This window comes from Numenius arquata, chromosome 11 (genome assembly GCF_964106895.1).
Source record: "Numenius arquata chromosome 11, bNumArq3.hap1.1, whole genome shotgun sequence".
NCBI classification, from domain to species: domain Eukaryota; kingdom Metazoa; phylum Chordata; class Aves; order Charadriiformes; family Scolopacidae; genus Numenius; species Numenius arquata.
The window spans coordinates 8,430,930-8,458,640 of record NC_133586.1 but is presented as its reverse complement, the minus strand read 5'-3'; the positions used below and the strand labels follow the sequence as shown (position 1 = coordinate 8,458,640).

Here is a 27,711-nt window from a genome sequence, read left to right as displayed (position 1 = left end):
TGTCTTTCAACACCTCATGTTTTCACTCCATATGGCCCCACTTCTGGAATTTTCTAGTTCCATGAGTTAGGCTGCTTTAGCCACTCGTTTAATGACCAACAAAGGAAGCTGGTGGGAGAATAACTGCACATAGGGCAAGAAAAAACATAGCTGCCCAGAGATCCCAGAAGCAAAAAGAAAAAAAAGCAAAGAGGCTATGTTTTGTCCAAAATTGTCCTTTTCCTTTGTGATGATGGTGAGGCTGGCAACAATCAGAAGCATTTCCAACCTGCCTGGAACTCTAGCTCAAAAATGCAGAAGACCAGGCCCTCTCACCAGATTTCCTGCTTTGAGATGGTCCAGAAATTCTGTCACAACAGATTTTTCTGAAAGTCTTTTCACACTTCCACATCTGGAGGGAACTGCACTTCTTCTAAAAATGCTTCTTCATTTTGCACCCAACTTTGGGACCAGTTCTTACTCTGTTCACAGTGGGTTCTGCACCAGGGACCACAGCTGTGGTTTAGCACTCAAACCACTTCCAAAACATACCTCTTTCTTTAATGCCACCCTTGTAACAGTCACATGGTCCCCCAGAACATATTCAGTACATCTGGAATTGTTTAGCATTTATGGTGGGGGCACATTAAGGTCAGAAGCCACTAGGAAGACGATGATAACAGAATCTGTTGAGGCAGAAGAAGCATAAGCCTGTGTCTAGATCCCTCAAACCAGAAAATGAACAACGTTGACAACAGTAGTATCAAAGCCCCTTAAATCTTCAAAATTGCAAGGAAAAGCTTAACACTGTGACCTGAACCCAGTGCTGCAATATCTATCTGCAGCATGGCCCTGCAGCATGGCCCTGAGGTTGACTGCTGGGACTGGGATGGCACCAGCAGGATCTGGCTGGTGAGGTCAAAAAGGGCAATAGATTGACCATGGGACGTCCGTCAGTCAGAGACATACCCTGCTGTCGGGGTAAGTATTAGCTGGGCTGAGCTCTCCTGTTACCTGCTGGAGGGAGCACTGGGTGCTAGCAGTGGGGATGCACAGCACACTTTTGTGTCTGCCTGTCACTCGGGGTGGGGACTGCAGTCTAATCAAAGCTGTTGCAAAGATGAGGGAGCCTTTTTGGTGCTGCTCCTAAATTAAGGAGTGGGAGGAAGACCCAGCACAGTGATGAGGGTTGGGAGAAAGGCTCATGGCATGAGCCAATTAACCCAGCCCTGAGTAACATCCTCCTGCTGGGACTTTGCAGGGCTGCCAAAACCCAGACAATAGCAAAGGCAAAAGCTCAGGCTGAGTTTTCTGAGAGCAGACTCCTTCCTACAAAGGACCCAGCAGCTCTTTTCTGGCCTTGCAGCAGCCCAGCATGATTCACACACAGCTGAGGAGGGGCTGCCTGTGCCAGGTACTGGAGTCCATTCCCATCTCTCTGCGGTGGAGCTTTGACTGGGGAAATAGGAGGCTCGACACTGCCTGAAAACAGGGGCTGCTGGGCTTCTGGCCCCGCTGGAGCAGGCAGAGCCATGGCAGTGAACTTGCAGCCTGGAGGAGCTGATAGCCAACAGCCTCTGAGACCTTGGGGGTAGAAGGTAAGCCTCTGTGTTCCTGCTGGGAGACAGTCTCAAAGCTGTGAGGCTGCTGCTGAGACCTGGTGGCTTCCAGCTTTCTTGTGATTATCCATCTCGGCAATAGGATGCTGTTAAGTGTCTGATTACTGCGTTGTTAAAGCCTTAAGCCTGAAATCTGACTACTGCATGGTCCCTCGAGGGGCAGCCAATCCTCCTCCATCCCTCCACCAGTAATCCCTCCCTTCCCTCGGAAAAATAATATAAAAGGAAGATAAGTGATAGCTGTCTGCAGCAGCGCTTTCCAATCAAGTGAAAACTAGCTGGAAAATCAAATCAGCCGGTAAGTTCCTGCAAAATACAACTCTATCGCTTTAAAATCTCCCCTTTTGAAGGGATGAGCTGAACAGCAATAGCTGCTGATGTAAAACAAACCATTATTCCTCCTATCTCCTCTCCAAGCCCCCTCTCTGCAGACGCATGAGTCTGAGGGAGGCAGATGCTCTCTGAAGACTATTTTCCTCCGTTAAATAAATTCACTTTCAAATAATGTGTAATTAAATGTGTGGTATTGAATTAATGTTTTATTCTGAGTGCTTTGGCAGCAGGGGACCTAAGGGCCTGGCTGGTGGAAAGAAAACATGTTCATCCGAAAGACTCCCTTCCCCTCTCTCTTTCCCTTTTCCTCCCACCCTGCCAAGAATCCCAATCCCTGTTTCCAAGAGCTGCTGGAGCGTACCAATGGGTCGGTGAGGACGATGCTTTATGTAAGGTCCCTTTTATGATACTTTGCCATGGGGCTCTTGGGCATTTCACCCAATGCAAAGACCCCTGCAGCCCACTCCAGTCCCTCTTCTACCTGTCTCTTGTTGGGATTACTCTTCCTCCTCAGAAGAGCCCAGTTGTGTAGTTAACCTTTGTATACAAAAAGGCAGAGCCTGAGTGTCTCCTCGGGATGAGAAGTTGATGCTGGATGTCTAAGGAGACAGACTGTTGAAGGTGGAGAGGCAGTTTGGCTTTGCAGTATAGAAACTATGTGACAGAGTGCGGGAGACGATGGGAATCTTTCATCTGTTTTTAAGTCTTTTGTCTGAAACGTTAATAAGGTTTTGGTTAGCAGTGTTTTGTGCCCCCTCGGGAGCCAGCTGGGGTTTAGTAGCTGAGGAGGAATTAGTGAATACAGAGGCACGAGCAGGCACGGGGCAAACATGCACCCAGGCTTTGCAAATGTGGAAAGAGTGAAGGGGACCAGGGTGTCTGTCCTGACCTGATGGGATCTTAATATGCGTCTCAGGCAGAAGCAGGTTGGGCAGAGGTGAAGACCCTCTGCACAAATACTGCTGCAGCACATGGGTTGGGGTACAACGGGGAACACGCCTGTTCCTGAATCCCAACCCCAGAAGCTGCAGGGAGCCTTGCAAACATTAGATTTCTTTTGGGAAGTCTTCCAGGTCTCCATACTAAAGGACATTTTAGCCATTGACAACAACATATGTGAGGGCATTTACCTTCTTGGATCAAGGAAGGGTCCTGTGATATGATGAGCTCTTGGCTGAGTCATTTCATTAAGTCCCAAACCTGCAAAAAGAGGAGGAGGAGGTGAATGTGTCTTAAAGGCAAGAGCCACTGCTGTGCAAGGCCCAGACATGCTGGAGGCTTCCTTTCTTTGCTGCTCTAGTCATTGGAAAACATTTGCTGGGGGTGATGTGCAGGAACCTTCCTCTTGCTGTAGCTTCTCTTCTTTGGGACGTCCCCAGGATGGCTGTGCTTCTGCAGGACTCCATGGTGTTGTGCATCCCAGCTGAGACTGCTCAGCACCCAGTACTCATGGGACACTTTATATTGCTCTCTTCATAAAATAATTACCATGTGGCTGCATGGATGAAATCATGTTTTGTTTTTATAGGAGGCTTAAGCTGCGACAGAAGTTTTTGCTTAAAAAGTGTTTTTGCGATGGTGCCAAGTGCTTGCTAGCATTATTTTTTTTCAGATGTTTTTTCATGAGGAAAATGAGGGCTTGCTTTGCTTTGGGTTTAAACTTTGCAGGTATGTCACACCAGGTAATGTCACCAGCTTCCAAGTGGTTTTCAGTGTGATGTGGTAAGGGAGTCTGTCAGGCTCTGGGCTTGCATCTACTGACTTGCTGTTTTAAGGGGTGATTGTGCTTTGCTTTTGTCCTCAGCTCCTTTACACGATGTACACAGACACACTCCCTTTACCTCACCTTTAGCTCCGAGGGCACTGTACGTGTTGGCTGTCGTTGCCGGTGGTTGCTGTGTGGCTGATACCGGAGCTGGTGCTGCAGCGGAGACGCAGCAGCTCCAGTTACGGCAGCTCAGCGGGTGCTAATCCAGGCGCTTCGTGCCGTTAATCAAATCACTCTGGAGCTTGAGGGCTGTTTTGCAGAAACGCGGCTCTCCCTCGATCAGGTCTGGCTGGAGTTAGCTGGCGAGTGAAAGGCAGCTCTTTGGGTGAGGGCTTCCCCTTCACCTGCTATTGCAACAGGGAAAGCCAGAGGAGCTGATGATGTCCTGATTGCTGGAGGTATGTTTGGAAGTGGTGGATGTAAGGTATTTTCAAAGAATCAGATATGTGGCTTGCAGAGGTTTTTCTTTGTTCTCCTGTTTTTTTGAGCCTAATTACACTGAACGTCAGCTCCCGGTGCAGATTGGTATTCCTGGTTAATTTTTTTTAGTCCAGATTATCCAGCTAGATATTCTATTTGTTACCAAGGTCCCTTTAGCAGCCTGTAGTGTATTAGCTTCAAGTCTGCTGGGTCAGCTGGGCAAGAATGTCTCATTCACATCTGGGACCTGCACTCGTGCCTTCCATCTGCTCCCAAGGAATGAAGGGGGTGGTAAGAACATGCAAACAATTGCAGAAACACAAAGTCATTGTCTTTTAAGGTCTTTATGAAGGAGGATGATCACGACTGTTTGATAACATAGTATATAGTCAGGTACTAGGGGCTGTGCCTGGAAGCGAGTTGCCAGCATCTTGGTAAGCTTCAAGAGATGAGAAATAGTCTGAAGAGAGGCTGTAAAGCCAGTGACATATGTTGGCTTGCTGGGAATCGAAAAGCCTTAGAAGGGATGCAAAGAGAAGGGTAACACTGTAAAAGGGAGAGCATCCTTTGAATTTCAGGTTGTTTTCATCAAGACCAAAGGAGAGAGGGAGGAAGGGAGGGATGGATGGATGGAAGATGTGAGAAAATTTCTCACTATATTTTTCTGTGTGGACACACACAAATGACTATGAGAGCTGTCATGCAGAATTAGTAAGATTGAAATACTGCCCCCAAAGTGAAGAGAAATGTCTGAGTGAGGTCGTCTTGTCCACAGGGCCTGCAAAGAAGGAGGTGGGAAGGACCTTGGTGCGTGTGTGTTGGAGCCCAGGTGGCTCAGCCAAGGACTGTGCCTGCTCCACGAAGTTCCCAGAGATTCAGATATGCTTTACATAAACCTCCATGATTTGGGGTCTTTTTGAAAGGACCATCAGAACTGTTTGGTGCTTATAATCATGACTCTTTTGAAGCTAAATCCTTGAAGGGTGCCTTAACAGATGAACTTGGTCAAGAACCAGTATCTCAGCACAGTGCTGAGCTGCCAAAGCATGTATCTGGACCTTTTCCCAGAGGTGGCTCATGTCAGAGCTGGGAGAGAAGCCACCAGAATTGGAGGGTCTACCTACTCGGAGTCCACATAGAGATAAGCAACAGCCTGCTTATGTCTCCGTTTTTTTAAATGATATGGGGTTGATTCTCCCTTTGTTTTTGTGTACTTCACAGCAGTCCACGATTGAAATCAATATCCTTCATTGACTTTGATGGATTTGCACCATGCCAGGAAGGAGACTCAGACTCTGTGCATTATCTTCTCTCACTATGAGACAAGTCTGTGAGAGAATGACTTATCAGCCCTCCAGTGGCAAGGCTTTTGATCTGGTCCTACCTGATCTGCACACTTTGCTCTGATCAGGTACATCGGGTAACTCATCAACACGTTTGGTTGACATCCAGGTTGCAATTGACTGCCTGACATGAAAGGCACTCTGCTTGGTAGTTACATGACTTAATGACAAGAATTCCAGTGTAAATTGTAAGCTTTGTTTATTTGATTTTAATTGTCGTGAAGCAGGGAAGCTATGCAGGGTTTATTCATAAGAATTATTTTAGCAGTGAGTCAAGAAAGAAGTGAATGAATCATATCGACTAACTGAGAACTTTGGTACCATTTTGTGGACAACTTATGTATAAAGAAAAAAAGAGACAATTCTTTGCCATAAATTAGTTGTTACAGCAAATGACTCAGCCACTACTGAAAAATGTCATTGTTGTTATCATTTATAAAGTGCTGTTGATGCAAATGAGTCTTTAGAAGCTTATGAAAATCAAGGCCATTACCACAAAGAGCCGAAGATCAAACTCGAATCAGGATACCCTAGAAACACATCTAAAAGCAGTCACTTTCAAAACTGGGATTGAACAGCAAGAGGGGCACGAAATAGAGAAGAAGAAAAGAGAGAAGAAATGCCATGATGTGACAAAGCTAAGGGAGGAAGGAGCTGGTGATGGAGAGGTGCAGGAAAGGATCTACCTCTAGGGAAAACAGGGCCACATGTGTGGAGGAGAAGAAGAAACTGATAGAAAATTGATATTGGTCTTTTCTAGGGTAGAAAAGAAAGCTGCTTTATCAGCAGGGTGGCGAAAGTAAAAGGAGAAATTTCTCTAATTTTGCTCTGTTTCCCTAGTGAGCTACATGTTGTTTGTGAATTAAGAGTCCAGGGACAGGAAACCCACTAGAAATACAGCCCAGGCAGACTGCTGTTCGGGAGTTTGGAAGAAGGCGATCTGAGGAATTAATTTCCTGGTGTAAATGATGCAGCTTAAGAAGCAGTTTTGCATTTTGTTGCGACTTAAGTACTGGCACTGCTCATGGTTTACTCTGTTTGGAGTTTGATTTGTCCATTTACCTCCCACTGTAGTCATCTGTGTCCAAATACAATCATGCGCATCCAGGTTTCAAAAGTATTGTAAAATCATGGTTTTAAGGATGCTGGCTGTGATAGGAATCTGAAATGCAGAATTTGCAGTGTCACTGAACCCATCTCTTCCTCACTTCACCCCCAGGACTGATTTAGAAATGAGACACTAATTGAAAAATTAGATTCATGAAATGTACCCATGCAACTTCCCCATTTCTGCTTATGTGATTGAAATCTGGTGGTTATTAGAAAAAGGGTGTTTTCATTACACACAGTCTGTCACCAGTTCTGTATGTTCTACCTGGGATTTCAAGGTTGAGTCAGAGTCTTTTTGCCTTGACCTTCTTACTAGCAAGAGAGATTCTGCAATATGAGTGTAAAAGATGGGTGAAGGGACACTGATTCAGTGATTTAAGCAAAAAAAGTCCTGGCTTTTCCAGGCTCCATCCCAGGGGCCAGTGAAGAAGTGACCCATCAGGATGGATATATGAGAAAAGCAGAATTAATCTTGTTCCCTCTTCTTCTTCCCCTATATCCCATGGCTGTGCTGGGTTCCCAAGGTTAGCAAACTAGAATATGTTTGTGTCGAGGAGAGGAGCAGACATGACTAAGGGACACATGGGAGCAAATACAGGGAGGAAGAAGTTGCTGGTTTTAGACAGCCGCTTTTCTGACTGAGTGCACTTGAAGCACAGATCAAGTCAGCCACCCTGCAAAAGGTTCAGAGGAGGTTAGGTAAGATCCCATCGCAGATCCAAAGCAGCAACCCTTCTGCCTTGGCTCTTCCAGAGAGAAGGAAGTCTTTCTGCTCTAGAGGCAATTTGTAAAGGTGAGTGCAGTGTCCCAGACTTATCCTCTTGCTAATGTTCTAGTTTACCCACCTGCTACCATCATGGAACTGAAGTCATGGGGCATTTCCAACCAGCTGCAGGTCAGGTGTTTTCTGATGTGGTTCCTGTATTATTACAGAACAACAGCGAAGACAAGAGCTTGAAACGCATTCCTCATGTGTTAAATCTTGATGGACAAGAAGGAAGGTAGGGAATCTGCCCAACTCTCTTGTGTCATACAGCAACACAGTAATCCCAAGACTAGGGCTGCAAGATGTTTCATTTAAAACTGGAATTACTTCAGTGTTGTGTGCTCACATCCTTCCTGCAGATACAGCACAGCCTTGAATGAGTTCCCATCCTGCTGTCAAGCCCAGTTATTTTCCCGTCAGGTCTTGCTGTGGCTCCTGCATAGATTCTGCTTTTGAATTGTCTTGTTGGCTTGTTTTTATAAGTTAATGGTACAGGGGGGAGGGAAAAAAAAAAGAGAGAGTGGTACTTATGGGAAGACAGTTTGCATACACCTTGTTGGCCAGGCTGACTGCGACACAGCCGAGACAGATTAACACACCACTGCCTGCCTAAAACAAATAAACACCAGCTGTTTATCAGACAGGGCTCTGCTTTCTCCGGGAGGAGGTAAACAGATTTATGCAGATGAACCTCCCAGGTGCCCTTGCAGCACAGCATCTTTCGTGGCTACTCGGCCTTCCTTATGAGTTACAGCCAGGACAGACGAGCAAAGAGATGCAAGGTTAGCACAATAACACGCAGTGCCCGGGCTGTTTGTCATCGCTGTACGTTTCAAGCCCATATTTAATAGTAATGTAAAATTAATCATAGTGCTGATCTCACCGTGAATGGAAGAATTTGATGTAAACTTCAGTATTTTAAGCCTATAGCATGTGAAAAAGCAATTTATTATAACTCATTATTCCATTTGTGCCTAAAATACTATGAAGCTAAATTTATGGCCATTTGAAGTAGAGGGAAATTGTGATCAGCAAAAGTACTTTTCAGACTCTACATTAAGATTGTCCAGTTGCTGTCAACCTTCATGAACCTTTCTAGTTTAACCATCCAAGTTTACTTTAAATCCAGTAGGGCTACGTGAGTGCACTACCACAAAAGGATTGCTCCTCCCTCAGTTCAACTCCGTCTGCCACAATATCTCCTTTAATTCTTCATATAAATTTTCCCTGAAGCTTCTCAGGTGACCTTAACAACTTGCTGCGAAATCTGGTCTTGAAGACAGATGGGATATTATTTTAATAATGTAGACATAATTACACAGTCTGGATGCTGGCTCTCAGAAACGCCTGATCATTTATTAAGACGTTGTTGGGAGGAAAAATTGGGAGCTGAAAATTTTGGGCAAGACCCTGGGGAGTTCACAAAGAGAGGTTTGCTTCCGTTCTCATGGTGTTACTACTTACTCATTAGAAGTGTAAATAATCTCCAATAGTATTGCTGGTTATTCTGAGACAGTTTCCTTTTTAACTTTATCTCACACCAAATGGGACAATCAGGTTGCAATTGCTACATTTCTGTTGGGATTCTGAGTTTTTTAAAGTGTCCTTGGGCTCCTCTTAATACAAGATTATTTCCCCGCAGCTTTCTTGACTGCTGCTATTCAGGAGACCAAGAATGCAAATACATGGTTTGTCAATGCAGTAAATCCTAGGTACTGTAGTGATGAGTGCTATAGAAATGCTTGCCAAGTAAAAGAGGAAAAAACCCTTTTCCTCTACTCTATTAAGTAAATTGGTGTCATTTGAGCTTTTCTAAGATTAGGACTTTCCTCACCTAAGTGCATCACTTAACATTTCAACACATAATATTTCAGTTTTCTCAAGGTACTCCTTAAACACTCAACTAAACCAGGTGGAGAAGGCAAAGTCCACATGTGATTTGTTCTCCCTGGCTGTCACTGCAAAGTCATTTTGGATGTGCCTACCACCCTGTGCCTTAATGTTACCAATATTATTAATATTGGTAACTAAAAGTTTTCAGTCTATTGAACAATTAATGAAAAGGTCAACGGGAATTCTCTATAGTGGCATCGTTCATTACAAGGCCCATTGCTTATGCAATCTCACAGCATCCATCTTCCCAAACAAGCAAAAGGGCCAGAGATGGCAGCTCCTTAAACCTGCCTATGAGCTCCTAATTAAAAAGCTTAATTGTATGAAAGCCATTAGGATGTTAGTCTTCCAATCCATTGGCTTTTTGATACATTAAGTGGTACCTATGTAGTTGTGGGTCATATGCTCCTGTGGGTCGATGCGGGTGCCTACTTGGGTGGTAGGAGCTGGTGGGAGATTGTGATCGCTGTTAGTGATGCTTCCCTGCAGCCAGTTTGAAACCCAGTATGAGTCACCTCCACCTCCTGCATCTGCGGTCCAAGGGAAATGCATCTGAGCTAAGGTGTGCATACCTGTGTATCTCCTGTGGCACATGGAAAAGTTGGAGAAGACTCAAAAGTTGTCCAGTTTGTGAGCAAACTGATGCAGGGCCAAGTTATGAATGCCCCAGGGTGGGAGTGGAAAGAGGGCACTGTCGCATCTAATGCCTCTGCTTGAGGAGACCTCTAATGCATCAGCTTTTGCTCACGAAGCACTGAAGAAGAGTGTGTAGGTCTCACTGCCCTGTCATGACCATCAGGCTGAAGCTGGGGGTGGTCTGTGCTACTGCAGTTCTCAAGGGAGGCAGTAAGCTCAAGTGATCAGCAGTTTAGAGAGATGAAGTTTTGGGAACTGTGCCTCCAGACAATGCTCCTTTTTGTACTGCCAGAGGAGTTGTATGGGCACTGTGATTTCAGAAAGGTGCTTAGAGCTTTGGCAGAAGGTAGCTGTGTCCTAGTGGTGTCCCCAAAAGAGAGTATGGAGACCCCCAAGCTCTCTCAGCAGCCAGTGACATTTAATCAGGACCCAGGATTTGTGGAGATCCTGCTAGTCACTTATCTGCCCTTCTAGGTGCCTAGTCCCTGGGTAGATCTAGCGCTTATGAATGACCCTGTTAGCTGAGCAGACCAATCTTCATAGTCCTTTGTTAAATTAATAGTTATTGCTCTTTTGATTCTTCCTGAAACCTCGGTTGCTATTCTCCGTCAGTCCTCACTGTCCTAAATGTCAGTGGAAAGGATCATTGAAACTAATGGGTTGCATTTGTCTGTTGTGCCAGTGACTTTATCCTGGGATGACTTTGTTTCTGGGGGAACAGTCGCGTAGGAGATGGCTGCAGGGTCAGAGTCGTGCTGTGGGGCAGTGCTCGGCACTTCAAATCAGCTCCTGCTACTGCCCTATGATGCATGGGGGTCAATGGTCCTCCTCTTGGGAATGCTTTGACTTGCCAAGGCTCAGCCTCAAAAATCTGCCCGAGTTTGGGTTTAAACTTATCCCGACTGAAATGCAAAACTCAACAGGACCTTCTAATCTTGCCTGGCCTGGCATTAGAGGTACGTGACCTTAGCTACACCTCACAGGAGACAAATTATTTCCAGGATCATTCCAAAGAGATTCAGGACTTTGTAGCAGATTCTGCCCCAAAGGTTCCTTTCCCTGAGGACAAACTTGCCGCGAGCTTGTAGTGAAAACGTGATAAACCTCAAGTACTTTCCTCGCAGATGTTTTGCATGAGACTAGCTCCATCCCAGAGATGGCTGCATTCTGTGGGTGGGTAAAAAGATCCCTGTAGATATTTCTGCAAAGCAATTTCAGATCTTTTGCAGCTTGCTAGAAAATTGAATTAGTTGTTTTCCATTCCCTGAATTAACCCTGATTCATTTTTCCCTCAACCCTCTCCCTCTTCCTCCCCTCCCTCCAACAGATGTCCAGCATATTAAGAGGAGAGACATCGTTTTGAAGAGGGAGCTGGGAGAAGGTGCCTTTGGGAAGGTGTTCTTGGCCGAGTGTTACAACCTCAGCCCCACCAATGACAAAATGCTGGTGGCAGTGAAGGTAAATCCCAAGGGCGGATGGCAGAGAGTAGGGCAGGGGCTGGCCAGTGGAGCAAGGCTGGATGAGCTTGTGTGGGAAAGGGAAGCAGGGGAGGGCTGGGGGCCAGGGGTGGAGATTTATCTGGGGCCGGAGATTGTGGTAAATCGACTTAGTCACACAAAGTTTCAGTGTTTCACTTCAAGGTCGTCTGTTCTCACCAATGCCAAAGCCTCTCTTCCTGCCGACGCAGCCAGGAGACGGATAGGGAGGAGAAGCCGGTCTGGGAGCTGTAAGCTCCCGTGCGGCTGCAGGAGTGCAGTGCGGAGTCCACCTTCCCTCTGCAAGGGTCCGGGGCTCTTCTGTTTATGGATTTTATGTCTTTGTGGAACATGCAGAAGCTGAAACAAACAAAAAAAGCCTCAGCAAAACCGAGCACTTAAAAGCTAAGCACAACTAACCAATTTGCTCCAAGATGGGTGAAGCGACCCAGCTTAGCTCCTCTCAGCTCCTGCTTGCCTAGCCACAGATCACTCCTGTTTTGGTGATTTTTGAGCCAGCACAAATTCAACTTGGCTTGTCCTGTGTTGTTTGCATCCTTGTGAAGGGTCCTCATGTGAGCTGTGCCCCATCAGTGTGGCTGTGGGCAGAGGAGACCACTCAGTGCAGAAATACACTCTCCTCTCAAGTGGCACCGGTTGGCAGACACACAAAGCCTAATCCCTGGGAGTTAATTGATGCCTCCTAACTCTTTGGAAGAAAATCTGCATTTGAACTGGTGCTCTACAGCAAAAAAGGTTCCAGTACTCTCTCCAGGATGATGGAGGCATCCAGTTACTTGAGAGTTGTTTTAATCATTGGCTGTTCAAGCCTTCTTTTTCTCCCCTTATGCTCTGACTGTGAACTGCAAGATTGCACCTTTCACCTCTGAGACTGGTTAAAGCTGAGGTAGAACAGCTACCCATATTATTAATTGCCTGATTATATGACTGGTACCTGCCTATCGGAGCCAGGCATCCCTTATGCAATCCTGTCTCTCAAGTCTCTACTGAGTTTCATTTGCATGTAGCCAGAAACAGCATCTGAACTTGTTTCTGTTAATTGCTGCTATGAGCTTACATCTCCAGAGTGCCTTTCATTCTGCCAGATCATACGGATCCAGCTTCGGAGCAGGGCCTTCAAATCTGGCTTCTTGCCAGCTCTGGCGGGGGTTGGGGGGGGGGGCAGGGAAAAATCTGTCTGATTTGGGTCACATAATAGGTCTTAGGGAAGGGAAAAAAAAAAAAGAAAGAAAAAAAAGGCTTTACACATTAAGTTGAGATTTGGCTGCATTTCCTCATTTCCTGAAGGTCTCATGCTCCCAACAGAGGCTGAGAACTACCTCCCTGGTCACTGCAGCTGAAGGCAGCCAGCAGGATACGCTGGTGAGGGCAGCTGAGTCCATAGCCCAGGGTCTGCCTCTGCTCTGCTCTCAAGGACTCCCTCCCAGGGCCAAAGAAAGTGGCTGTGTTACTCCCTCGGTTAAATGGACTCAGAATTTCAGTGGATCTAAAGGTTGCAGCCCTGCAGATAAGCTGAGTTTTGATGTGATGGCATGGACAAGCTTCCTGTTTTATTCAGCTTGCTTCTAAAAACATCCTAAGAAATGCACAAAAACTACATTCAGCAAAGTGTGTTGAGGTTACAAAGTCAAGTACTAGAAATGCTGAAGGGGTTGGTATTCGGGGCATGTCCTCCGAATACGTATTTTTCATTTCTCTATGGGTTGCTTCATTGTCACGATCACTCCTGTGTCTGAGAGCTCCCTACATGTGAGTGCACTCATCTGCTCAGCCTCCCAGAGAGGTGCTGGGGTTGTATCATTCCCATTTTTGCAGAGGCCAGATGGAGAAGAGGGAAAGTGAGCTGAAAGGATCCACTTAAGTGGAGGATGGAGTTACTGACCTGCTTTTCCAGCCCTGTGGACAGCAGGTTCCAGACCCACGTTGAGCCCCGCTGCAGCAATAAACACGAGGTGCTTGTGCAGACCTGACCCTGGTGCCAGGGGGTCAGGGGTTTTCCAAGGTAATATTGGAACAACTGACAGTTCATGACAACGACTGCAACCTGCGGATGCAACTTGCCAGATGTCACGCAGGAATCGTGTGATGGAGGCACAAATACAATCTACCCCAAACCTTCCTAGGAGAGGCATTTTGGTGACTTTTCTGAGACAACCATTCTCTTCCTCCAGTGCTGGTATTTCCCTGTTCTACCACCTCCAGCTCTGTTTCCCTTATTTCTAAATGCTTGGCTGTGCAACCTTAGAAAAGTGTTTTTTTAATATCTTTTTTTTTTTTTTGGTGTGGGATATTTACAAACTTACAGTCCTAAAATCTTGTAGAAATGATTGTGTGTGAAGGATGGAAACCTAAACTCACTGCAGCTTGAAATATTACAGACAACCACATGAAAAAGGGAGAGAAAAGAGTGCTGGGGGAGGGGACTGTTTTCCTGGGGAAAAATAGGGTAGCATCAACATTATAAAGATATTAAATGACTAAAAGTAATTGGGTGCCTGAGATAAGGATGGATGCTTTGCCATCTGCACCATGTAAGTAACATCCATCTAAATATCTCTAGTCAAGCTATCCCAGAGGACAGAGAATTAAAATAAAATTATGCCATGTGACTAGCAGTTTGGGGGCAGAAGAAAGAGATGAGGCAGTGTCCTAAGGCTTGGGTAGAAACCTTGCAGCAGATCTGCTCCAAGGGGAAAGGCAGCTACTCTGGAGGCCTCACTACATCGCACCCAGCAGTGCCGTGGACCAGCCAGACATGAGTTAGCAGTGTGCCCAGCCCCTTTATCCACAGCTTTCTGATGCTTACCATCCCTTTTTGCACGTAAATTGGAGCCTGCACCTGCTGATGCTACCTCTCCTGTCACCACGGGGAGATTCAAGGCATGGGGAAAAGGGGGCAGGTATATTTGTGTGTAGGTAAGGGGAGAGCTACATAGCGTCTGCCACCGCTGAGGAGGAGCTGGTGCACATCAGATTGAATCTGGGGATAACTGAATCAAGTTACCTTGAATCCTTTTAGACTTCTGTTAGGCTGCACGATTAAAGCCAGAACTGGTACTGGAACATGCCCTCCTGGCATGTGGAAGATGGGGAGAATATAACTGAGGCTCAGCAACTCAGAACCAGAATTGCATTTTCATTTCCTTAAAAGTTTTCAAAGATCATGCTGATTCTTGTGGCCATCCCATCTTGTCAAATGTTCTGGACTTCAACTGTTTTACTGAGTGCCTTCCCTTAATACCCTGGGATGACGACACGCTGCTTTCAAACTAGCTCTCCAATGCAACTGCACAATAATGCATGGACAAACCGGACTCCAACCCTGTGGAACGCCCCCTGATCAGCAGCTACACCTACAGCAACATCTTCTTAGCAATGCTGCGACGTCAGGCTGGTCCACACAGCCTGGGGCCTGCAAGCTACCCTGCCATGGCAATGTGGGAGATGAGATATTCTCAATAAGGATACCGATTTCAGCATCAGTCTGCCAGGGGAGCTGTTATAAACAGCAGGGAATAAAAACATGATTTTAAAAATTATGTGAAAGGACTTGACAGTGTCCTTCTTCAGAGGCAGTTTGAAAAATCCACACAATAACTGCACAGCCAGGCAAATCCATCTTCTGAATAAAGGCAGTGTAGTCAGCTATTTCAAAATAAAAGACAGATAGCAAGGACTGGCTGGCTCAGGAATTAAATAATAATGAGATATGAAGCCATTCACCCCTAGGTCACCAGTACAAATCCTGGCCCAAGCTGGGAATAATTGGAAGCTATTACCCTCTGAGGCATGTTTGCTCCTGCCTGGGAAATGAGTTGGGGAACCCGCTGGGATGGTAACTACACGAACAAAATGCTGCGGTGGTGCCACCAACACCTACTGCCAGCCCTCCCAGTACAACCAGGATGGTGGCAGTGATTCCTCTCCAGTCCCTTCCTCATCAGCTCTTCTGCAATGTTGGGATCCCTTTGTTGTGGCTTTTCCCCCACCTGAGCCCACCCTGTGTGTATCTGTGCCCCTTCTTTCAGGCATTGAAAGACCCCACCTTGGCAGCCCGCAAGGATTTCCAGAGGGAGGCAGAGCTGCTCACCAACCTGCAGCACGAGCACATCGTCAAGTTTTACGGCGTGTGTGGTGACGGCGATCCGCTCATCATGGTCTTCGAGTACATGAAGCACGGGGACCTGAACAAGTTCCTGAGGTACGTGTGAAGGAGGGCACAGGAGATGCCGTACAGCTGCTCTGCAGCCTCGGTGGGGCTTGTTATAGATCTGTGGTGCACCAGTGACTCCACTGCCATGGGGATGCTGGTGGGCTTGGGTAATGAAAGTTGTTCCAAAGACAGCTTGTAGGAGATGATGGTCCTTACCAGATTTGGTACTTTATTAGCCCTATCCCAACATTTTCTCTTGGGTAGTCCCAGAAGTGGTCCCTGCGAGCTATGGAAACCAGGATTTTCTTCTCCCACCCCAGCAAGTTTGAAGCTGAAGGAAGCACAGCTGCAATCCCTGTCTGCACAGTGTGGGTAGAAAGTTGTGAAGCCATGGCTGTCAGCAGCTTCAAGTCCCATCCACCCAGCAAAGCCATGCTCTGCTGAAGCAGGAAGGCCACTAGCCATCACTCCCCATGTCACCCAGCTCCTGCTTCAATAGCACCAGAACCAAAGCATTCCTTTGAGAAATTTGCTGTAATTCTAGGTCTGATTGGTATCCTGGGAATTTACTGGTCTCTAGTTCTCATTCTTATATTCTGAAAAGAGCTGAACGTGTTGGAGGGGTCTCAGGCAGTGCCTGTGGAGTCCATCCCTTGTCCTTGTTCCCTAAGCCTCATTAGACAGAGATGCTGACTGAGATACAAAATATCCTAACCTGTGGCACCACGCTACTCAAGAGGCTAGGCAAGGCCTGACAAAGTGCCGTAATTGCCTTCCCTGCCTCTAGAGAGATGCAAATTGCTGGAGGCCCCCCACAGTCATCATTCAACCATTTCATCAGCGTGAGGCAGATCATTTGTGTGCCCTGAATCTGCTAGTGCTGAGGGGCAGGGAGCAACTGTGGGAGGATGTTTGTGGTGCTGTTCTCCCACGATACAGAAATTACGCTCTAAAACCTGCGTGCAAGTGGAGTGGTACTTACCTCTTGAAATAATTAGTAGTTTTATTTCCCAGTATTTAGAAAATTGGACCCTTGATATTTTCCTGTTTTGACTGCTAAGTGTGAACATGATTGCAGGAGGAACAAGAAGCTTGAGCTCAGCAGGTCTAGGTATGTGGCTGGGATACACTCCGTGATTATTTTTCCACCATCACAGTCAGTTTCTGACTAGGAAACACAGGTTCTTCCCTGAGGTTTTCATTTCTAAGCAATCACTGACACCAGAAGAACTGTGGGGAAGGACCCCAGAGGTTTCTTCTTTCCTCTACCAAACAGTGCCAACCTGTCTGCATCTCCCTTGGGGCATTCGCAGGGCAGTGCCTGAGCTGGGAACATCCCAACATGCGTTGGTTTTCCTCCTCATTTTGGCATATTTGTGGGTAGATTGACCATGATTTTATAGCTCAGTCCCTCTCTCAGGTTCTGGGTAGATGGCATCCTTGGCAAGGTTGGATGAGTGAAGGCTGATGCTACTCTAGCTTTGCAGAGCTCCTTAGACCCATGTCCAGGGGGGAGCAGCTTTGATTACCCTTGGGACCTTCTTGTAGTACCCTGTCTTGCAGGGGCCCAGTAACCTTCCAGCAAGAGCAGATTGAACTCTGCCTACCGGTATGAAACCGGGCATTGGGCTGAAATGGTGTTTAGCACAGATTGGAGATGCAGTATTAAGGACAGTGCCTCAGCCTCGTGACTGGAGGAAGGCAGTCTAAAAAAGAGCGTGAGAGACAGTGCTTTTGAAGTACTTTACAATGAAGAGCAGAAAATTGACCCATCTTTTTTCCTGGCAGAGCCAGCAACCTTATTCTCCTTAAAGGAGGTAGATATTACAGCTGAGGCATAGCCTCCCTCTCTGCTCTAACTGACCTCCCAAACAGTATAGTCCAAACCAGGCTCTCCTGCTGTCTCAGAGGGATGTCTTGTGCCCACTGCCAATGCCTTGTGGAATTGCTTCACACAACGGTGTGGTCCAAAGGCTGATATCATGCTGAAGCGATGTGCTCCCCATGTCCCAACCCTGCCCTGGGACACGTCTGAGAAACGCTTGTTCCCTGGGAGGCCAAGGCCTGTCCCGATGTCACCGGAGAAGAAAGCTTGTTGTTATATTATCTTTGGCCTTTATGAAGGAAAAGAAACTTTCCAGATGTGTGGTGCCTGGGATTGCAGCCTCACATCTTCCAGCTGCATTTAGCTGCCAGCTTTTCCTTCTCATGCAGCTATGGAGCAAGCAGCTGTGAGCTCCCTTCTCTGCATGTTGGTGTATTATAGGCAGTGAAATCCCTTTGCATCCCAAGGAAAGCTGTCTTTTGGGACAAAGGAGGTTATACCCAGCAATCAGGAATGCAAAATCCCTAAGGGAGCACATGGAAAGAGACACTTGGGGTTTCTTTATCAGGTCAGCTATCTGCTGCTGGGAAACTCTGGGGACAGGGCTGCAAGAAGATCAGAGAGGGCTGGTGGTTCGGGAGTGCCTGGCATCCCTCAGCAAGCAGCAGCTTTTATTGTGGCATGATTCACCCAGCCCAAAGCAGGACACGGTTGCTCCCAGGCACTGGAGGCCAGGGACGCTGGGAGTCTTTAAGAGATGCTCAGATGGACTTTTCCCAGTTTAACTGCAGAAATTGGAAAAGCAGTAAAATAGAAGAGTCTCACTTTAGGCCCAGTTTCCTACAGAAAAGCACAATAAATAAATTCCCGTAAGTGTTTTTGACCTTTGTGGGCTTCCCAGAGAAGAGAGAGAATTTTACTGGTCTATAATAAACTGGTGTGGCAAGGGGAACACTAGGATCAACACCTACCAGCTGGGCTAGAGGTAGCATGTATCGGGATAGCTTTACACACCTCCCAGGGACCCTGCGTGTAAGACCATTGCTGGTAGTACAACAACTTACCCGGCTTTCTGCACCAGGAGAGACAGCAATTGTGGTGTCCTTGCTGAAAGAAAAGGGATAGGCTTTGAAAGGCTGAGAGAGCTGGGACTCTTTAGCCTGGAGAAGAGAAGGCTGAGGGGGAGACCTTATCAATGCTTGTAAGTATCTGAAGGGTGGGTTGAAGGAGGAGGGAGCCAGACTCTTTTCAGTGGTTGCCAGTGAGAGGACGAGGGGCAATGGGCACAAGCTGGAACATAGGAGGTTCCACTCAAATATGAGAAGAAGCTTTACGGTGAGGGTGACAGAGCCCTGGAACAGGCTGCCCAGGGAGGGTGTGGAGTCCCCGTCTCTGGAGATTTTCAAGACCCGCCTGGATGCAGTCCTGAGTAACATGCTCTGACATGCTCTGGGCAATCCTGCTTCAGCAGGGAAGTTGGACTAGATGATCTTTATGGTCCCTTCCAACTCTAAAAATTCAGTGAAATTCAGTGATAGTGAAAAGATCCTGCCATGGAGAAACACAGGCATTGCTCTCCAGGGAGCACGGCATCCCTAGGGTTGGTGTACGCAGGGGCTGGAGGTTGTGTGGCGTGGCAAGGCTGGGCACTCCCTCTGGGCACACAGGGGTCTGCAGCAACCACCTTCCCGCTCTTCTCACTGAGTTATCTCCATCGCTTCTTCCCTTTCCTTCTGTCGCTGGTTTACTAGCTTTTGTTTTGTGTCTGTGGCAGCAGCAAATTTGAGGTAGGGATATTTGCGCATTGCTGTTACAGCCCCGCTGTGCAGTCTGTAGCAAGTTGTTGCCATTTGCCGCTAACTCAGAAAGGCAATAGATCTTGTTAGAAAAACGGCGTAGTTCTGATGTTTTTGTGTCAGTCCTTCCAGTGGAGCAGCCCCACAATCAGACTATCACAGGACAGAAAGAGACATTTCAGCAGAGGAAGCCAGAGGGGTGATTTTCTTCCCCATGTTGGCAAAAGCTTCCATCACTCCATAATAGAAAAAAACCCCAACAGTTCTTTAACAGGGTATCCACCCAATCTTAGGGCCTTTCTGTAAAGCTGAATTAAACCCATTTCTCCAAGAATAGATGTGCAGACCCCTCTTATATTCCCTGGAGGTTTCTTGACACAACTAAATGTCCTAATATCCCTCCTGTTAATCTCATAAATGTGTTGATAGTTCTTTCTTCTGGACTATAACCATGCGGGATGGAGAAAGGGAGGGAGGGAGGTGTATGTGTTATATAGGACATACTGAGATGTGTTCTATATAGTTGGATGTACAAAGAGCCAGTGAAATACAGATGTTGGCTGACCATTTTTTAAACATCACCTGTTCCTTCACAGACGTTTCTTTGGAGGCCATTATTGTATTTGAAAAACGTGTCACTAATGAGGTAGTAATATATCCTTCACTTCTCACATAGGATTGTTTACCTTTGATGACAACAGGTATCAGCTGTAGCTAAATATGGTGTAACTGAAAGGCATGACTGGTACAAGCTGTCCAGCACAGTTTTAGAAGCTATTGTTTGTCCTGCTTTGCTGTTTTTAGCTAACCTTCTCAGTCCTGGCTCAGCTTCACCTGCTGTAGACATGTGTTGTCACTACCAGGTAATTTCCTGGGGTAAACCCATCTGTGGCCTGTTTAACTAAGACATCAAGCAGTCATTTCTGCATATACTCTTCTGCGGCTCCTCCTTGCCCTCAGCAGTTTTTCCAGTGTGCTGCTGCTCCCACTGTGCTAACAAGCCTCCGTGATCCCTACGGCAGCCCCAGCCCTGCTCGCAGCCAGCTCATCCCACATTCACCGCAGCATCACCCACTCGTGGCTCCCAAAAAACCAATCCTGGCTCCTCAGCACTTGTTTCTGGAGTTCCTCTCCTCTACCATCTGTCCTTTCTACCAGGAGGGGACCTTCAGAGCTATGTTCCCAGTGGCAGGACAGCAGGAGGTAGCTGAAGAGAGGGGCATTTGAAGAACTATTGGTTCAACCCTAAACGCCTGGATGCTAATCCCTTGGTGCGCCCTCGAGCTCAACAGAGCAATTAGGGAATAGAGACAAAGAAGGGAAACAGTTTGGATCTTGTTGTGGGTTGTTCAGTCCCATTTCAAGAAGGAGGGAAAGCTCTGTATGTGCAATTTCAATTTGCTATCTCTCTGTGGGGTTGCTGCTGATGACAGGGGTGAAATGCCAAGAATCATTTCAAAGAGAACAGTGTGAAAGCCTTGGAGGAAATGCTGTACTGTATCTTAGTCACAAGGAGGAAGGTCACAGCAAAATTTCTTGCTTTTCCCTGAATATGACGGCTTTTGTTATGCCACCGTCACACAGGCTACCACAGGATGAGCTCTACCAGGGGAAGTGACATCACAGAGGGAGCATGGCAAAGACAGGCTTCGTACGCAGCGAGGAAGGGGACTAAAAAGAGGACAGGACAGGAATGAGACTGACCTTAAGTCCTGCATTTACAATGCACTTGGTTCAGCAAAATATTTCCTTTTGTTGCCCAGGATGTTCTCTGTGTCTGCTATTATCCAGGTCTAACCTTTGCACCTCTGCTCGTGCCTTCACAGTTCACAATACCTGTGTTACCTCTGGGATAGCTTAGGGTATAAAAGGTATTTTCTAGGGATGAAGCTCCTGGTGTTCCTCTGAAATCTTTTCTGTGATCTCTGGCTGTATTGATATCGATCAGGGGTGGTTGTTTGGCGATATGGTGTTTGGAGGAAATAGAGGAGGCTGTTTGGGATTAAGAAAGAGACTAGGTAGAAGGAATATGGTGGCTGTGGAAAAAAAGGGGGTGATATCTATACGTCTGGGAAGGTTTCCAAGGTGTAAGAATTAACTGGAGCAAACATGTAACTATATGGAAGCTCATTATTTTTGCATAGGTCTTGCCAGAGAAGAATGTCCATGTTGCATCAAGCCAGCAGTCCCTCTGTCCTGGCAGTCTGTCTCCATCTGTGGCCGTAAGAGGTTGTTTGCAGTAGAGTAAGGACAGGAGAAGGATGTATGGTACCCACTCACCCACCAAATGTTCCCCCAACCTCCTGTTCTCTTAGGCTTTTCTTTTCTTCTTTCCACTGGAGCTGTGTGTACACCTTCACATTGCAGAGTTGGGGGCTTGTCCTCACCCCAGCAGGAACAGCGACCGTGTGGGATTCCTATCTCCTGGTCACTTTTGAGACCCAACTCTATGCTTTTTGCTTCTTCCTCCCTATAGGGCACATGGCCCAGATGCTATGATCCTCGTGGATGGGCAGCCTCGACAAGCCAAAGGGGAGCTAGGGCTATCCCAGATGCTCCACATCGCTAGCCAGATCGCCTCTGGAATGGTGTACCTTGCCTCCCAGCACTTTGTCCATAGAGACCTGGCCACCAGGAACTGCTTGGTCGGAGCCAACCTGCTGGTGAAGATTGGAGACTTTGGGATGTCAAGAGATGTCTACAGCACTGATTACTACAGGGTAAGGCAGCTCCAGTGACAGTCTGATGCTCAGAGCAAAGGGAGACTAGGAAATGTTACACTAAATCAGTTTTTGGAGCTCTTGAGCTCACTCACTTGGTTATTCCCTCATTGAAACATACACACAGATGTCAATCAGGCATCCCTGAAACACTGTCCTTGCACCTTTTAAGTCCTGGGCATGCTTGTAGTTCAGACATCCATGCAGATGTCTACACACAGAGCTCTCTGTGATACCCCAGCACACAGCCACACGCTTTGGGATGGCTCTGAAGTCATCCCATTCTTACTTACTCACTATTTTTTCTCCCTCTTTTTTGAAGACATTGATAAATTAAAGGTAATCCAAAGAGATGACAAAGACTACAGGCTGTGACCTCTGGTGTTAGATTAAAGAAACTTAATACAAGGACCTACAGAAAAGGCAACTGAAAGACTGACTGATAAGTGCATAAAATACGGAAGAGGAAATAATAGGCAATTTAGGTTCCACCTCAAAACACTTTTTTCCAGCAAGGTCATCATTTAGACAATGGAATAATTTGCCAGAGATAGGTTGCTGAGGGTCTGTCATTAAAGAAGTTCAGGAAGCAACTAGATAAAAATGCCTGGGTTTAGTGCAGAGGCTAATCCTGCACTTGTCTCTGGGGACGGACTCAATGAGTCAGGAATGCCTTTCCAGCGTTTTCTTCTGTGATTTGTGCTCGCACTGTCCCCTTGTCTCACACACTCCCTTTGTACCTGTCTGCACTGCCCCGTCTGCCTGTGATGGCAGCCTCCCTGGGGGGACAGCGGGTTTCTCACCCCTCAGCTGCAGGAGAAGCTGTGATGTGCAAAGCGTTTGAAGCACACTGGAGCAGGCATTTTTCGCTGGGCCATCCACCAGCAGGGAAGGGCTTTTCAGGCTAAAGAGCAGTGGTTTCTGGCCTGATGCTCGGACTAAGGCTGGTTTATTTCTGGTTACAACTTGGATGTTTGGCTTTGAGGATGATTTCTATCAGCTACACAAGAAAGGGTTGACCTATGGGCTTGATCTGATTCAGAAGGTTTTCTTGATGTGATTGGCACTTGCCAAGTGGAGTTACTGTGTTGTGGAGGAGTAAAAATGTGATCAGGTTTCTGCTGAGACATATCACCTCTCCCAGACCAGGACATTGGCCTATCACTAAGTTTAGTTGCCAGTGACAGAACCAGTCTTCACTGTGCAGCACAAAGGTCTCAGTGCAGCCACTGGGCAGTGATGAGGGAAGAGAGATGGCTACGGTCCCATCACTGCTGAAACTTCAGGAAGGAGTGAGTAGGAAAGAGAAGAGCCCAGGGAGGATGAGGAGCAGCCCATGTGATTACCCACATTTTTGCCTGCCTCCTTTCCTTCAGCCAAGATAGACCTACCCCAACCACAGTTGGTGTCACACCACTTGACACAATCCCAGCTGAGCTTGTGTTCCTGCAGCACTGAGAGCTCTCTATGCAATGAGATAATTTGCTGCTATTGACATGTGAAGGTTGGGAGGGCCCTAAGAAAGTGAGAATTGAGATGATCTCCACAGGCCAGTTCATTGATTTGGGACTTTTTGTCTTCTCTGTGGTGGTGTCCTGTAGACCTCATCCTGTCTGTGCAAAATGCTTTGCTGAGGATTGTTCCATGCTATCTCGTGCAGTGTCGTAAGGCTTTTCAGTGGACTCTTCTCTGCTAACACAAATTGCCGTGCATGACTAAAGTAATAACTAGTTATCACGTTTGCCAGAGCAAGAGCTGAGCTTCAGACCAGCACAGCCTTTTGCTGTTAGTTGATTTTCCTGTTTTCACTAACTTTTCAGTACTTTTAAAACTCCTAATTGTAAGCCCATGCTCTGCATGTATGGAGACCTTTTCTCTGTTAGAGTCCAAAGAAGGGTCCTGGCAAAATAAGGTTCTGATTGCCCATATGTACATTGGTGGCATGAAGGGCAGAGGGTTTACGGGACTTGCTCAAGGCCAAAGCAGGATTCAGTGGCAGAGCTGGGAATATCCTGACCATATATTCCCCCCAGCAAAGAGCAGAAGTCCAGGGGCCAAGTGTCCTTCATCCCTCCTCCAGCCACAGCCCAACCACACTCCTCCCAGCATATGAGAAGAACCCAGATAGGTTAATTTCTCAATCTCCTTTTCTAATCACTACCTTATGGGACACGTTTACCAGGAGAGCACATGGAGCTGATCTCATTATTCACCCTTCTGGTGCAGTCACGGTTATGTGACAGTCTCTGTCCTTCCCCTTCCATCACTATCTCGTACCAATGCTCTCCTCTGCCTTTGCACATTCCTTGCAAGAACTGGTGTGAGCCTTGCTGTCTCTGGACTGGGAAATCTGTTTGGTTCTTATGTGTCAATCTGCACTTTTAAGTTCCCTACGAGCAAGAGTAGTTAACGCTTTGAACAGAAACCTGCTTGTGACACTAATGAAGCCACATGGGGCTCATGAACTGACTGTATTAGACTTGACTTGAACTCTGCTAAGAAGCAGCATTTGCTTTCTCCTGCAAACATAGGTGAGAAAAACAATTTGGCTTCACAACAGTTGTGCATTTGTGCTCTATCTTCCTCATAATTTTAATTCCTAACATCTCTTGCATGTTAGGCTGGCTCTTCAAGGCTACTGAGACAGTCCTTTCAGACCCATCACGAAATCCACCATGATACACCAGTGTGGGCTTTTGAGTGGATACAGATAGAGAGCAAATAAGCTCAAGTGTGAGAACCAGACTGCTCCTGGGTCTTACCTATGGAAGGTGGAGATGTGGCTGAAGAGTTGAACTTTGAAACTCTTCAATGCTGTCCCTGGTCACATCTAACAACCTGCCTGGTAAAATTCCAGAGTCTGATTCTCGGTGTTTGTGCACAGCAGCTCTTCCCTGCCATTCTCAGTGGTAGGACCTGTAGAAAAGTTCTGCTTCAGGTGGTTTCTAGAAAGTATTGCTTGGTGTGTCCAAGCTGCAGCTCAGGAAGAATACTGTAACTTGTCATTTTCTGAGAGCAGGGTGAAGGATTCCACCTCAAAGCTGACACAAAGTGGCAGGTCTGGAGTTCTCTGCAAGCAGACTTGCTTCAGTCCACTGGGCCCCCGTGTCTGCTCCATCCCAGGGCTCACGAGCACAGATAACTGGGCATGTGGATATGTGAGTGTGTTCCAGGCTGAGGATTAGCTCCTAGCCATTTCCTTTCTTTCTCATTTTTAATCTTTTAAAACAAAGAAAGAACACCATCTGGCTCCTGCATTTGTGGGATGCAAAAGTGCTTTAACAAAGGTGAACTGCTTAATTTCCTGTTACACATTTGGATACAGAAAACAAACATTTGCGTAACAAAAGCAGCAGAGAGGCTTATTTCCCCTCTCTGCAAGGCTCTCCATGTTCTGCCTGAAGACAGATGCGTCCTTTTCCTTGTGCATCACAGAGGGATCCAGTCAGCTGGTGCCTTTAAACCTTCTTTCAACAAGACAGGATGGAGTGAAGATGGTTGTGGAGGTGGTGGGGAGAGGTGAAACAGCATCTGATTAGAAAGCGGAGGGACTGGGGAGACGAGAAGTAACCCAGCATCTGTCTGAAGAGCAAAGGCAGGGATGCTGAAGAAGCATTTCTGTGATGTGTTGTGTAATGTGCTGTGCAATCTTTGGTGTGGGTCTCTGTGGGAAGGCAGGATGGAATATATCCATATTGGAGAGAAAAGATTTGGGCGGATTTCATTTTCCTTGTTGTTTTCTTTAAAAAAATGTGTGAGTAGGTGATTTTTTTTAGGTATGACTCAGGACTGTGACAGCAGGTGGTGGGACGCTGCAGGTCAGGGATGCTGTGCCTCAGCCAAGCTGAGTGTGGCATGGAGACTGCAGCAAGTCGGGCACACGTGCCTGCCCAGTGCTGTCTGGGCAGATGGAGGCTGTCACGATGGCTGGGGGATGTGGTCCAGAACTGGGGGCATCACTGGGGCTGGGCTTAGGACCCCCAGCTGCTCTTTCATCCAGCAGACTGGGGTTTGGTTGCCCCCAGAGCCCTTCTGTGGCTCCAAACTCACCTGTGCTCCAGTAAAATCCAGATAATTTTCCTTTTTTTCCCCCAAATGCATAATTCAGTTCCAAAACAAAATTATGTGGCAACTTCCCAGGGAAAGGGCAGTATTTCCTCTTCTTTAGAAGATAACAGTCTTAAATCGTAGTCAACAGTCCTTAATTACTTCCAAGGTAATGTCCTGACATGGGTGGGACATCAGCAGTGAAGACACTTGTCAAGGAGAGGAAGGATTTATGTAGGCATTAAACCTCATCAGGACATCCCTCTGTCCAGATCTCTTATATCCTACCCTTCTGGCATCCTGCCCCAAATCCTGGGCTGGACTTGAAACCTCTCAGGGATTTAGCTCCATCCTTTCCCAGAGGTCTGTCCTGAGTGTTCTCCTGGTCACAGTTCATCACGCAGAGGACACCTGCTTGTCAAAAAAAAGACAGATGCAGGATTTGCAAAGGGCTCTGAAAATATGTTTCTATTTCTAGCAACACAGAGCTAAACATAATAACAAAAAACGCTCCCTGCTTCTGTGTCCTTACCACTCTGGAGCATTGTTTGGATTTGGGAGACACAAGGTTTGCAGGAAGAAATAATATCTTTTATTAGAACATACGATGTTGTTGGAGAGGGAAAAAAAAGAATGAATTTTATACACACAAACCCTCTCTGAACTTTTTTTTTTTTTTTCCAGTAGTATCAGTTGGTTTAATAAAAGATTAATATCTCTTCCTATGAACCTTGGCTCTCACATCCTTAGACCATTGGAACCAAAACACATTTCTGCTGTGACTTTGGCCTTAGGTTAGTGTTCTTTAAAAAGCCTAGCATCCCTCTGGCAGATGCCTCCTCCTCTGAAGCATGAAGGTTTACTGTGTAAACATTTTCTTTTTTCATTTTCTTTAAAATGGCTAGAGAAAAACCCACATTCTTTATAATTTTCAGTACTCATTGTCAGTTTGCTTCCTGATGACCATCTCCCACCTAGACCATCTTTTATTTTAGTTCTTCTCCTCTGGAGTTCAAAATTGTTTTCTTTCTCCTGGGTACAGTCAGTTATTTTTCCAGTGAAGTTTCCATGCAAGTAATAGATCACTAAGGTTTAGCAGCTGCCTGGGTCGTGCTCCTTTAGAGGCTCATTCACCATGGTAGATAAGACTAATAGACAAGCCTTACATTGAAACTAGATTTAGTCTAACCCACACTCTCCTAGATAGAGGGTGCCTAAATGATCACACTGCCATTGAATGGTGCTCTGTTCCCACCAGCTCCGAACTCCCTGCAGAGGTTTAGCTGTACTCTCCCATGAACATTTTTTGTGCATCCTTGCCAGGGCTCCTTAATGCCCATGTGTATCCTTCAGCTGTACAACACCCACTTTCGTGTCCCCTGATGCTCTTTGTTGCTTTGCTGTGCGTCTCATGCAGTGCATTTACAACATGGGAGATGGAGCCTTGAAGAGGGAAATTCCTGTCCAACCGTGTTAGCAGCAGGAAGGAGCCCTGTGACGAGTGTGCGAGGGCTCTGCACCATCACCTACAAAGGGGGATGCTAACAGGCAGAGGGGAGGAAAACTCCCCTCTGAATTCCATCTGGGATATGGTACTGACTCACTTTCGGGGGAAAAAAAAGCTGCCGATCTCAGGTTTTAAGGTAGACCCAGTGTATGCTGGCAGGAGTAGTCAGCTCTGGATAGAGAGCAAGCCAGGCTCCGTGCAACCAGTGTGCTCAGGCTCCACTTCAGTGTTGGTGGGTGGGGGACAACAAGCTCAGTCCCCGGCTGTGCTGAATGTTGTGTGCAACGGTACAATGTGTGT

General features: G+C 46.7%; 1 protein-coding gene across 5 annotated transcripts in view; it reads left to right on the top strand.

Moving 5' to 3' along the window:
* The window catches only part of NTRK3 (neurotrophic receptor tyrosine kinase 3), a 216,316-nt gene that overhangs the window by 161,723 nt on the left and 26,882 nt on the right, over positions 1 to 27,711 (top strand). For all 5 annotated transcript variants that reach the window (XM_074156761.1, XM_074156760.1, XM_074156758.1 and 2 more), the window contains 3 exons: positions 11,195 to 11,325; positions 15,392 to 15,564; positions 21,614 to 21,857. In XM_074156761.1, coding sequence (XP_074012862.1) covers positions 11,195 to 11,325; positions 15,392 to 15,564; positions 21,614 to 21,857 — 548 coding nt within the window. The remainder of the gene's footprint in view (positions 1 to 11,194; positions 11,326 to 15,391; positions 15,565 to 21,613; positions 21,858 to 27,711) is intronic.